At 48.4% G+C, this 13,695-nt stretch overlaps 1 protein-coding gene across 2 annotated transcripts in view; it reads right to left on the reverse strand.

Moving 5' to 3' along the window:
* The window catches only part of LOC110510287 (1,4-alpha-glucan branching enzyme 1a), a 157,014-nt gene that overhangs the window by 15,384 nt on the left and 127,935 nt on the right, over window positions 1-13,695 (reverse strand). For both annotated transcript variants that reach the window (XR_016493168.1, XM_036968271.2), the window contains 2 exons: window positions 11,577-11,764; window positions 9,746-9,876 (listed from right to left, as the gene is read on the reverse strand). Coding sequence is in view for 1 of the 2 variants with exons in the window: in XM_036968271.2 (XP_036824166.1) it covers window positions 9,746-9,876; window positions 11,577-11,764 (319 nt within the window). In the remaining variant the exon portion in view is untranslated. The remainder of the gene's footprint in view (window positions 1-9,745; window positions 9,877-11,576; window positions 11,765-13,695) is intronic.

Genomic DNA, 13,695 nt, shown 5'->3' on the forward strand with positions numbered 1-13,695 from the left:
CCCTAGTTAACATGACACCGTTTCCCTCTCTCTCCCTAGTTAACATGACACCGTTTCCCTCTCTCTCCCTAGTTAACATGACACCGTTTCCCTCTCTCTCCCTAGTTAACATGACACCGTTTCCCTCTCTCCCTAGTTAACATGACACCGTTTCCCTCTCTCTCCCTAGTTAACATGACACCGTTTCCCTCTCTCTCCCTAGTTAACATGACACCGTTTCCCTCTCTCTCCTTAGTTAACATGACACCGTTTCCCTCTCTCTCCTTAGTTAACATGACACCGTTTCCCTCTCTCTCCCTAGTTAACATGACACCGTTTCCCTCTCTCTCCTTATTTAACATGACACCGTTTCCCTCTCTGTCCCTAGTTAACATGACACTGTTTCCCTCTCTCTCTCCTTCCCTCCTTCCCTCCCTCCTTCCTTCCTTCCTTCCTTCCTTCCTTCCTTCCTTCCTTCCTTCCTTCCTTCCTCCCTCCCTCCCTCCCTCCCTCCCTCCCTCCCTCCCTCCCTCGCTCCTCTCTTCCTTCCTCCCTCCCTCTCCCTCCCTGGCTACTCTCTTCCTTCCTCCCTCCCTCTCCCTCCCTCCCTCCTCTCTCCCCCTCCTCTCTCCATGCAACCACTCATCTCCCTAGGGGACGACACAGGTGTGTGTGTGTGTGTAGATGCTTGGTAGACACTCCTGTGTATTTCTTCTCTCACAGACAGACAGACAGAGAAGAGATCTATCTATCTAGATGTCAATCCGTCAAGTCTGTATGTCCGTCTGTATGTCCGTCCGTCCGTCCGTCCGCTGTGATCTACACCATTACACATCTCTATCAGTTTACAGTACCTACCTCCTCGCTCCTCAGGGTGTGCGTGTCTGTACGTGACTGTGTGTGTGTGTGTGTGAGACAGAGAGCGAGAGTTGCTGTGAGACGGCGGGATGAAAGGAAATATAAAGTAAATATGAGCCTGGGTAAAACAGCAGGAAGACAGTTTTGGAGAATAGATTTAGTGAAGTCTGTGTGTGACACCACAGTGTGTGATAAACCAGGACTACTGAACAGAGCTGTTAGAATGACCAGTTCAGCTGATGGGCAGTTAGTAGCATGTTACTACAGTCCTGTAACACACACAGGCGAGAGCCAGGCACGTTCCTACACTGACCCACCCGGTGTGTGTGTGTGCGTGTGTCTAGTCCGATAGGCTAAAAGCTCCTTGGCCTAGTGGTTGCCCCTGGAGACCAATAGTCTCGATAAACACCAGCAGGGGATTTGATTGATCCTCAGCTACCTCTCCATCCATCCCTCCCTCCCTCCCTCCTCCATCCATCCATAGATACCTACACTACATAACCAAAAGTATGTGGACATCTCGTTGAACATCTCATTCCAAAACTCCTGGGTATTTAATATGGAGTTGGTTCCCCCTTCACTGCTAGAACAGCCTCCACTCTTCTGGGAAGGCTTTCCACTAGATGTTGGAACATTGCTGCTATAACAGCCTCCACTCTTCTGGGAAGGCTTTCCACTAGATGTTGGAACATTGCTGCTATAACAGCCTCCACTCTTCTGGGAAGGCTTTCCACTAGATGTTGGAACATTGCTGCTATAACAGCCTCCACTCTTCTGGGAAGACTTTCCACTAGATGTTGGAACATTGCTGCTATAACAGCCTCCACTCTTCTGGGAAGGCTTTCCACTAGATGTTGGAACATTGCTGCTGGGACTTGCTTCCATTCAGCCACAAAAGCATTAGTGAGGTTGGGCACTGATGTTGGGCGATTAGGCCTGACTCGCAGTTGGCGTTCCAATTCATCCCAAAGGTGTTTGATGGCATGAAGGTCAGGGTCTGTGCAGGCCAGTCAAGTTCTTCCACACCGATCTTGACAAAACATTTCGGTATGGACCTCGCTTTGTGCACGGGGGCATTGTCATGCTGAAACAGGAAAGACCTTCCCCAAACTGTTGCCATAAAGTTGGAAGCACAGAATCATCTAGAACGTCATTGTATGTTGTAGCGTTAAGATTTCCCTTCCCTGGAACTAAGGAGCCCGAACCATTAAAAACAGCCCCAGATCATTATTCCTCCTCCACCAAACTTTACAGTTGGCACTATGCATTCAGGCAGGTAGTGTTCTACTGGCATCCGCCAAACCCAGATTCATCTGTCAGACTGCCAGATGGTGAAGTGATTCATCACTCCAGAGAACGCGTTTTCCACTGCTCCAGAGTCCAATGGCGGCGATCTTCACACCACTCCAGCCAACGCTTGGCATTGCACATGGTGATCTTAGGCTTGTGTGCAGCTGCTCGGCCATGCAAACCCATTTCATGAAGCTCACGACTAACAGTTATTGTGTTAACATTACTTCCAGAGGCAGTTTGGAACTCGGTATTGAGTGTTGCAACCGAGGACAGACGATTTTTACATGCCACGCACTTCAGCACTCTGCGGTCCCGTTCTGTGAGCTTGTGTGGCCTACCACTTCGTGGCTGAGCCGGTGTTTCTCCTAGACGTTTCCACTTTACAGTAACAGCACTTACAGTTGACCGGGGAAGCTCTAGGAGGGCAGAAATGTGACAAACTAACTTGTTGGAAAGGTAGCATCCTAGGGCGCATCCTATCTTCAGTAGTCATCTCACTGTGTCAATGAGAAGTATCTTCTCTAGTCACCTCACTATGTCAATGAGAAGCATCTTCTCTAGTCACCTCACTGTGTCAATGAGAAGCATCTTCACTAGTCACCTCACTGTGTCAATGAGAAGTATCTTCACTAGTCACCTCACTGTGTCAACGAGAAGTATCTTCTCTAGTCACCTCACTGTGTCAATGAGAAGTATCTTCAGTAGTCACCTCACTGTGTCAATGAGAAGCATCTTCACTAGCCACCTCACTGTGTCAATGAGAAGTATCTTCACTAGTCACCTCACTGTGTCAATGAGAAGTATCTTCTCTAGTCACCTCACTGTGTCAATGAGAAGCATCTTCTCTAGTCACCTCACTGTGTCAATGAGAAGTATCTTCTCTAGTCACCTCACTGTGTCAATGAGAAGTATCTTCTCTAGCCACCTCACTGTGTCAATGAGAAGTATCTTCAGTAGTCACCTCACTGTGTCAATGAGAAGCATCTTCACTAGCCACCTCACTGTGTCAATGAGAAGCATCTTCTCTAGTCACCTCACTGTGTCAATGAGAAGTATCTTCTCTAGTCACCTCACTGTGTCAATGAGAAGTATCTTCTCTAGCCACCTCACTGTGTCAATGAGAAGTATCTTCAGTAGTCACCTCACTGTGTCAATGAGAAGCATCTTCACTAGCCACCTCACTGTGTCAATGAGAAGTATCTTCTCTAGCCACCTTACTGTGTCAATGAGAAGTATCTTCACTAGCCACCTCACTGTGTCAATGAGAAGCATCTTCACTAGTCACCTCACTGTGTCAATGAGAAGCATCTTCACTAGTCACCTCACTGTGTCAATGAGAAGTATCTTCACTAGCCACCTCACTGTGTCAATGAGAAGCATCTCCACTAGTCACCTCACTGTGTCAATGAGAAGCATCTTCTCTAGCCACCTCACTGAGTCAATGAGAAGAATCTTCTCTAGTCACCTCACTGTGTCAATGAGAAGTATCTTCTCTAGTCACCTCACTGAGTCAATGAGAAGAATCTTCTCTAGTCACCTCACTGTGTCAATGAGAAGTATCTTCTCTAGTCACCTCACTGTGTCAATGTGAAGTATCTTCTCTAGTCACCTCACTGTGTCAATGAGAAGCATCTTCTCTAGTCACCTCACTGTGTCAATGAGAAGTATCTTCTCTAGTCACCTCACTATGTCAATGAGAAGTATCTTCTCTAGTCACCTCACTGTGTCAATGAGAAGTATCTTCTCTAGTCACCTCACTGTGTCAATGTGAAGTATCTTCTCTAGTCACCTCACTGTGTCAATGAGAAGCATCTTCAGTAGTCACCTCACTGTGTCAATGAGAAGTATCTTCTCTAGCCACCTCACTGTGTCAATGAGAAGTATCTTCTCTAGTCGCCTCACTGTGTCAATGAGAAGTATCTTCTCTAGCCACCTCACTGTGTCAATGAGAAGTATCTTCTCTAGCCACCTCACTGTGTCAATGAGAAGCATCTTCAGTAGTCACCTCACTGTGTCAATGAGAAGTGTCTTCAGTAGTCACCTCACTGTGTCAATGAGAAGCATCTTCAGTAGTCACCTCACTGTGTCAATGAGAAGTATCTTCAGTAGTCACCTCACTGTGTCAATGAGAAGCATCTTCAGTAGTCACCTCACTGTGTCAATGAGAAGCATCTTCTCTAGTCACCTCACTGTGTCAATGAGAAGTACCTTCTCTAGTCACCTCACTGTGTCAATGAGAAGTACCTTCTCTAGTCACCTCACTGTGTCAATGAGAAGTATCTTCTCTAGTCACCTCACTGTGTCAATGAGAAGTATCTTCTCTAGCCACCTCACTGTGTCAATGAGAAGTATCTTCTCTAGTCGCCTCACTGTGTCAATGAGAAGTATCTTCTCTAGCCACCTCACTGTGTCAATGAGAAGTATCTTCTCTAGCCACCTCACTGTGTCAATGAGAAGTATCTTCTCTAGTCACCTCACTGTGTCAATGAGAAGTACCTTCTCTAGTCACCTCACTGTGTCAATGAGAAGTATCTTCTCTAGCCACCTCACTGTGTCAATGAGAAGTATCTTCTCTAGTCACCTCACTGTGTCAATGAGAAGTATCTTCTCTAGTCACCTCACTGTGTCAATGAGAAGTATCTTCTCTAGTCACCTCACTGTGTCAATGAGAAGTATCTTCTCTAGTCACCTCACTGTGTCAATGAGAAGTATCTTCTCTAGTCACCTCACTGTGTCAATGAGAAGCATCTTCTCTAGTCACCTCACTGTGTCAATGAGAAGTATCTTCTCTAGTCACCTCACTGTGTCAATGAGAAGTATCTTCTCTAGTCACCTCACTGTGTCAATGAGAAGTATCTTCTCTAGTCACCTCACTGTGTCAATGAGAAGTATCTTCTCTAGTCACCTCACTGTGTCAATGAGAAGTATCTTCTCTAGTCACCTCACTGTGTCAATGAGAAGTATCTTCTCTAGTCACCTCACTGTGTCAATGAGAAGTATCTTCAGTAGTCACCTCACTGTGTCAATGAGAAGCATCTTCTCTAGTCACCTCACTGTGTCAATGAGAAGTATCTTCTCTAGTCGCCTCACTGTGTCAATGAGAAGTATCTTCTCTAGTCACCTCCCTGTGTCAATGAGAAGTATCTTCTCTAGTCACCTCCCTGTGTCAATGAGAAGTATCTTCTCTAGTCACCTCACTGTGTCAATGAGAAGCATCTTCTCTAGTCACCTCACTGTGTCAATGAGAAGCATCTTCTCTAGTCACCTCACTGTGTCAATGAGAAGCATCTTCTCTAGTCACCTCAATGAGAAGCATCTTCACTAGTCACCTCACTGTGTCAATGAGAAGCATCTTCTCTAGTCACCTCACTGTGTCAATGAGAAGTATCTTCTCTAGTCGCCTCACTGTGTCAATGAGAAGTATCTTCTCTAGTCACCTCCCTGTGTCAATGAGAAGTATCTTCTCTAGTCACCTCCCTGTGTCAATGAGAAGTATCTTCTCTAGTCACCTCACTGTGTCAATGAGAAGCATCTTCTCTAGTCACCTCACTGTGTCAATGAGAAGCATCTTCTCTAGTCACCTCACTGTGTCAATGAGAAGCATCTTCTCTAGTCACCTCAATGAGAAGCATCTTCTCTAGCCACCTCACTGTGTCAATGAGAAGTATCTTCTCTAGTCACCTCACTGTGTCAATGAGAAGTATCTTCTCTAGCCACCTCACTGTGTCAATGTGAAGTATCTTCTCTAGCCACCTCACTGTGTCAATGAGAAGTATCTTCACTAGTCACCTCACTGTGTCAATGAGAAGTATCTTCTCTAGCCACCTCACTGTGTCAATGAGAAGTATCTTCTCTAGTCACCTCACTGTGTCAATGAGAAGCATCTTCTCTAGCCACCTTACTGTGTCAATGAGAAGTATCTTCACTAGTCACCTCACTGTGTCAATGAGAAGCATCTTCTCTAGCCACCTCACTGAGGTGGAGGAGAGAAAAGAAGAGAAAGATGGGGGAAGAGAGGGGACGTTATAACCCAGTGTTTACGCTCTCCTGGAGCTTAGGGGCTTTCAGAGGACGATAGTAAAGAACAACAGAAGAACCGGAGGAGAGGAGTAGTAGGGAGCAGAAAGCCAAAGAAGTGAAAAGTATTTTCTATCTGTCAGATCTTTCTCCCCCTACTCCCCCTCCCCCATCTCTCTCTCCCTCCCCCCACTCCACCATCTCTCCCTCCCCCCACTCCCCCATCTCTCCCTCCCCCCACCTCTCCCTCCCCCCACTCCCCCATCTCTCCCTCCCCCATCTCCCTCTCTCCCCCCACTCCCCCATCTCTCCCTCCCCCCACTCCCCCATCTCTCCATCCCCCCACCTCTCCCTCCCCCCACTCCCCCATCTCTCCCTCCCCCATCTCCCTCTCTCCCCCCACTCCCCCATCTCCCCCTCCCCCATCTCTCTCTCCCTCCCCCCACTCCCCCACCTCTCCCTCCCCCCACTCCCCCATCTCTCCCTCCCCCCACTCCCCCATCTCTCCCTCCCCCATCTCCCTCTCTCCCCCCACTCCCCCATCTCTCCCTCCCCCCACTCCCCCACCTCTCCCTCCCCCCACTCCCCCTCCCCCCACTCCCCCACCTCTCCCTCCCCCCACTCCCCCATCTCTCCCTCCCCCATCTCCCTCTCTCCCCCCACTCCCCCATCTCTCCCTCCCCCATCTCCCTCTCTCCCCCCACTCCCCCATCTCTCCCTCCCCCCACTCCCCCACCTCTCCCTCCCCCCACTCCCCCATCTCCCTCTCTCTCTCCCCCTCTAATGCTGTTGCTAACAGTAGAACTACTAATGAAGTGAGATGTAGAGATCCCAGCTCAGCTAATGCTGTTGCTAACAGCAACAGTGTATTAAAGTGACGGCATAAAAACTAACTAATCATGTAGTAACCCCCCCAAAATAAAATGTTATGTTACTATGTTATAACACATATGGAATCATGTAGTAACCCCCCCAAAATAAAAGTGTTAAACAAAACAAAATATATTTTACATTCTTCAAAAGGAGCCACCTTTTGCCTTGATGACACTCTTGGCATTCTCTCAACCAGTTCAACCCGGAATGCTTTTCCAACAGTTCTTGAAGGGGTTCCCACCTATGTTGGATTGGCGTTATTGGTGTTAAAATACAGAAGTTATGCTATTTGGAAACACCAGGACGCTGATGTCATACAGACTGTAGTTTGTGATGTCATACAGACTGTAGTTTGTGATGTCATACAGACTGTAGTTGGTGATGTCATAGACGGTAGTTGGTGATGTCATACAGACTGTAGTTTGTGATGTCATACAGACTAGTTTGTGATGTCATACAGACTGTAGTTTGTGATGTCATACAGACTGTAGTTTCTGATGTCATAGACTGTAGTTTGTGATGTCATACACTGTAGTTTGTGATGTCATACAGACTGTAGTTGGTGATGTCATACAGACTGTAGTTGGTGATGTCATACAGACTGTAGTTGGTGATGTCATACAGACTGTAGTTTGTCATGTCATACAGACTGTAGTTTGTCATGTCATACAGACTGTAGTTTGTGATGTCATACAGACTGTAGTTTGTGATGTCATACAGACTGTAGTTTGTGATGTCATACAGACTGTAGTTGGTGATGTCATAGACGGTAGTTGGTGATGTCATACAGACTGTAGTTTGTGATGTCATACAGACTAGTTTGTGATGTCATACAGACTGTAGTTTGTGATGTCATACAGACTGTAGTTTCTGATGTCATAGACTGTAGTTTGTGATGTCATACACTGTAGTTTGTGATGTCATACAGACTGTAGTTTGTGATGTCATACATACTGTAGTTTGTGATGTCATACAGACTGTAGTTGGTGATGTCATAGACGATAGTTGGTGATGTCATACAGACTGTAGTTTGTGATGTCATACAGACTAGTTTGTGATGTCATACAGACTGTAGTTTGTGATGTCATACAGACTGTAGTTTCTGATGTCATACACTGTAGTTTGTGATGTCATACAGACTGTAGTTGGTGATGTCATACAGACTGTAGTTGGTGATGTCATACAGACTGTAGTTGGTGATGTCATACAGACTGTAGTTTGTCATGTCATACAGACTGTAGTTTGTCATGTCATACAGACTGTAGTTTGTCATGTCATACAGACTGTAGTTTGTCATGTCATACAGACTGTAGTTAGTGATGTCATACAGACTGTAGTTTGTGATGTCATACAGACTGTAGTTTGTGATGTCATACAGACTGTAGTTTGTGATGTCATACAGACTGTAGTTTGTGATGTCATACAGACTGTAGTTTGTGTGTTCATAGTTTTTCATAACGACAAGATTGATGTCATGATGACAATAGAATGTTGATGATGTCACTGCGACAGCTGTTGATCGACGTGGTATAAACCAGAACTCAGTCTTGAATCCTTTGGTCGTTTACTACACTACCGTACTCACTCTGTTTAGCACATGGCCTCACATGTAAAGAGATGGGCGGGGCTAAAGGCTTAAGAGGGTGTGAACGATGCTGAATGGGCGGGGCTAAAGGCTTAAGAGGGTGTGGACGATGCTGAATGGGCGGGGCTAAGGCTTAAGAGGGTGTGGACGATGCTGAATGGGCGGGGCTAAGGCTTAAGAGGGTGTGAACGATGCTGGATGGGCGGGGCTAAAGGCTTAAGAGGGTGTGAACGATGCTGGATGGGCGGGGCTAATGCTTAAGAGGGGTGTGAACGATGCTGAACGGGCGGGGCTAAGGCTTAAGAGGGTGTGAACGATGCTGGATGGGCGGGGCTAAGGCTTAAGAGGGTGTGAACGATGCTGAATGGGGGGAGAGAAAAAAGATCTCTCCAGTAGATAACAAAATATTCAAGGGTAATTTTCTCAAAAGTGAGGTAATAAGTTTATCAAATTTGAAAGCAGAACGACTTTCCCATTGTTCCTCAACTGTAGTGTATAACACCATTTTGTAGCTCTGAGTCTCTACTTCATCCAATGTAAAAAACACCTTTGTTGCTTCATAAGACGAATCGAGCCGGTCGGTCACATATCCCAGTGTGTGTGGTGTCCCAGTGTGTGTGTGTGTGTGGTGTCCCAGTGTGTGTGCGTGTGTGTGGTGTCCCAGTGTGTGTGTGTGTGTGTGTGTGTGTGTGGTGTCCCAGTGTGTGTGTGTGGTGTCCCAGTGTGTGTGTGTGGTGTCCCAGTGTGTGTGCGTGTGTGTGGTGTCCCAGTGTGTGTGTGTGTGGTGTCCCAGTGTGTGTGTGTGTGTGTGTGTGGTGTCCCAGTGTGTGTGTGTGCGTGTGTGTGGTGTCCCAGTGTGTGTGTGTGTGTGTGTGGTGTCCCAGTGTGTGTGTTTGTGGTGTCCCAGTGTGTGTGTGTGTGTGTGTGTGTCCCAGTGTGTGTGTCCCAGTGTGTGTTTGTGTGTGTGTGTGTGTGTCCCAGTGTGTGTGTGTGTGTCCCAGTGTGTGTGTGTGTGTGTCCCAGTGTGTGTGTGTGTGTCCCAGTGTGTGTGTGTGTGTGTGTGTGTGTCCCAGTGTGTGTGTGTGTGTGTGTGTGTGTGTGTGTATACATGTCCCAGCGCCCCTCGGTAATGAAGGATACTTCCCGTTCGGGCCAGCTGCTATGCGGTAGTCACTGTAGCTGTTACTGGGGTGGAAGTTGAAAACAAACATAACGTTGGCTCTTTCAAACACGATCACTTTATCCTTCTCGTCCGCTGTGGTCATCAACACCTGAAGGAGAGAGGAAGAAGAGGAGGGTGGAAGAATGAGAGGAAAGATAATATGTAATTGTGATCGCAATTATGTGATTTCCTGCAAGACAGGAATGTCAGTGTTCTGCCATGGCCAGCGAAGAGCCCGGATCTCAATCCCATTGAGCACATCTGGGACCTGTTGGATCGGAGGGTGAGGGCTAGGTCCATTCCCCCCAGAAATGTCTGGGAATTTGCAGGTGCCTTGGTGGAAGAGTGGGGTAACATCTCACAGCAAGAACTGGCAAATCTGGTGCAGTCCATGAGGAGGAGATGCACTGCAGTACTTAATGCAGCTGGTGGCCACACCAGATACTGACTGTTACTTTTGATTTTGACCCCCCTTTGTTCAGGGACACATTATTCAATTTCTGTTAATCACATGTCTGTGGAACTTGTTCAGTTTACATCTCAGTTGTTGAATCTTATGTTCATAAAATTTTTTACACATGTTAAGTTTGCTGAAAATAAACGCATCGGCACAAAACGGAGGTGGCCTAAAGACTTCCTCCAGGGATTAATGAGAAAGGGAGGAAGAGGAGCCTTATTTCTACAGTCTGGACATCACTGAGCCTAAAGACTTCCTCCAGGGATTCATGAGAAAGGGAGGAAGAGGAGCCTTATTTCTACAGTCTGGACATCACTGAGCCTAAAGACTTCCTCCAGGGATTCATGAGAAAGGGAGGAAGAGGAGCCTTATTTCTACAGTCTGGACATCACTGAGCCTAAAGACTTCCTCCAGGGATTCATGAGAAAGGGAGGAAGAGGAGCCTTATTTCTACAGTCTGGACATCACTGAGCCTAAAGACTTCCTCCAGGGATTAATGAGAAAGGGAGGAAGAGGAGCCTTATTTCTACAGTCTGGACATCACTGAGCCTAAAGACTTCCTCCAGGGATTCATGAGAAAGGGAGGAAGAGGAGCCTTATTTCTACAGTCTGGACATCACTGAGCCTAAAGACTTCCTCCAGGGATTCATGAGAAAGGGAGGAAGAGGAGCCTTATTTCTACAGTCTGGACATCACTGAGCCTAAAGACTTCCTCCAGGGATTAATGAGAAAGGGAGGAAGAGGAGCCTTATTTCTACAGTCTGGACATCACTGAGCCTAAAGACTTCCTCCAGGGATTCATGAGAAAGGGAGGAAGAGGAGCCTTATTTCTACAGTCTGGACATCACTGAGCCTAAAGACTTCCTCCAGGGATTAATGAGAAAGGGAGGAGCCTCCTTGTACGTGAGTTTGAACATTGAGAAGTCATGAGTCAAGTATCAATGTAATAATACTCACATATTTAAGTATAAATGTAGTAATACTCACATATTTAAGTATAAATGTAATAATACTCACATATTTAAGCAATAAAGGCACGGGGGGGTTTATCCTTAGGCACGATGCAACGCGGAGTGCCTGGACGCAGCCCTTAGCCGCGGTATATTGGCCATGTATACCACAAACCCCCGATGTGCGTTATTGTTATTATAAACTATTTATCAATGTAATTAGAGCAGTAAATACAACTCTTGTTTTGTCATACCCGTGGTATACGGTCTGATATACCATAGCTGTGAGCCAATCAGCAGTCAGGGCACGAACAACACAGTTTATAATTTAAGATAGCCACACCCCAAGAAATGATGTTGATGAATGCAGTGTCTTAAAACAAATGTCTGTTTGTCTCCTACCTTCTGGGAGGCCAGCCATCCATATTTGTCCTCCGTGAGGTTCATGTCTCTGTCAAAAGCGTAAAGCTGTGTATAGCGTAGGTTGTTGTCAGGGTCTAACAGGTTGTACTGACGACGGGCATACTGATAACTCTCGCCATTACCCTTCCTGGGGAAGTCCAGCCAATCTGGGTGGCCAAACTCATTACCTACGGGGAGACAAAAACAGAAAGCACACGGGTCTTTACAGTGAGAGACGCTCAAACAGACAGGGAGAGAGACAGGAGAGGGGGGAAAGAGGTCCTACAAGAGGGAGAGAGACAGGAGAGGGGGGAAAGAGGTCCTACTAGAGGGAGAGAGACAGGAGAGGGGAGAAATAGGTCCTACTAGAGGGAGAGAGACAGGAGAGGGGGGAAAGAGGTCCTACTAGAGGGAGAGAGACAGGAGAGGGGGGAAAGAGGTCCAACTAGAGGGAGAGAGACAGGAGCGGGGGGAAAGAGGTCCTACTAGAGGGAGAGAGACAGGAGAGGGGGGAAATAGGTCCTACTAGAGGGAGAGAGACAGGAGAGGGGGTAAAGAGGTCCTACTAGAGGGAGAGAGACAGGAGAGGGGGGAAAGAGGTCCTACTAGAGGGAGAGAGACAGGAGAGGGGGGAAAGAGGTCCTACTAGAGGGAGAGAGACAGGAGAGGGGGGAAAGAGGTCCTACTAGAGGGAGAGAGACAGGAGAGGGGGGAAAGAGGGTCTACTAGAGGGAGGAGGGGGGAAAGAGGTCCTACTAGAGAGAGAGGGGGGAAAGAGGGCCTACTAGAGGGAGGAGGGGAAAGAGGGCCTACTAGAGGGAGGAGGGGGGGAAGAGGGACTACTAGAGAGACAGGAGAGGAGGGGAAAGATGGCCTACTAGAGAGACAGGAGAGGGGAAAGAGGGCCTACTAGAGGGAGGAGGGGTGAAAGAGGGCCTACTAGAGGGAGGAGGGGGGAAAGAGGACCTACTAGAGAGAGGAGGGGGGAAAGAGGTCCTACTAGAGGGAGAGAGACAGGAGAGGGGGCAAAGAGGTCCTACTAGAGGGAGAGAGACAGGAGAGGGGGGAAAGAGGTCCTACTAGAGGGAGAGAGACAGGAGAGGGGGGAAAGAGGTCCTACTAGAGGGAGAGAGACAGGAGAGGGGGGAAAGAGGTCCTACTAGAGGGAGAGAGACAGGAGAGGGGGGAAAGAGGTCCTACTAGAGGGAGAGAGACAGGAGAGGGGGGAAAGAGGTCCTACTAGAGGGAGAGAGACAGGAGAGGGGGGAAAGAGGTCCTACTAGAGGGAGAGAGAAAGGAAAGGGGGGAAAGAGGGTCTACTAGAGGGAGGAGGGGGGAAAGAGGTCCTACTAGAGAGAGGGGGGGGGGAAAGAGGGCCTACTAGAGGGAGGAGGGGAAAGAAGGCCTACTAGAGGGAGGAGGGGGGAAAGAGGGACCACTAGAGAGAGGAGGGGGGAAAGAGGTCCTACTAGAGAGAGGGGGGGAAAGAGGGCCTACTAGAGGGAGGAGGGGAAAGAGGGCCTACTAGAGGGAGGAGGGGGGAAAGAGGGACTACTAGAGAGAGGAGGGGGGAAAGAGGGACTACTAGAGAGAGGAGGGGGGAAAGAGGGCCTACTAGAGGGAGGAGGGGGGAAAGAGGGCCTACTAGAGAGAGGAGGGGGGAAAGAGGGCCTACTAGAGAGAGGAGGGGGGAATGAGGGCCTACTAGAGAGAGGGGGGGAAAGAGGGCCTACTAGAGGGAGGAGGGGGGAAAGAGGGCCTACTAGAGAGAGGAGGGGGGGAAAGAGGGCCTACTAGAGAGAGGGGGGGGAGAGGGCCTACAAGAGGGAGGGGGGGGGGAAGAGGGCCTACTAGAGGGAGGAGGGGGGAAAGAGGTCCTACTAGAGAGAGGAGGAGGGAAAGAGGGCCTACTAGAGAGAGGAGGGGGGAAAGAGGGCCTACTAGAGAGAGGGGGGGAAAGAGGACCTACTAGAGGGAGGAGGGGGGAAAGAGGGCCTACTAGAGGGAGGAGGAGGGGGGAAAGAGGGCCTACTAGAGAGAGGGGGGAAAGAGGGCCTACTAGAGGGAGGAGGGGGGAAAGAGGGCCTACTAGAGGGAGGAAGAGGGGGGAAAGAGGGCC

Source organism: Oncorhynchus mykiss, chromosome 29, assembly GCF_057628025.1.
Source record: "Oncorhynchus mykiss isolate SJ-2025 chromosome 29, ASM5762802v1, whole genome shotgun sequence".
In the NCBI taxonomy this organism is placed as follows: Eukaryota; Metazoa; Chordata; class Actinopteri; order Salmoniformes; family Salmonidae; genus Oncorhynchus; species Oncorhynchus mykiss.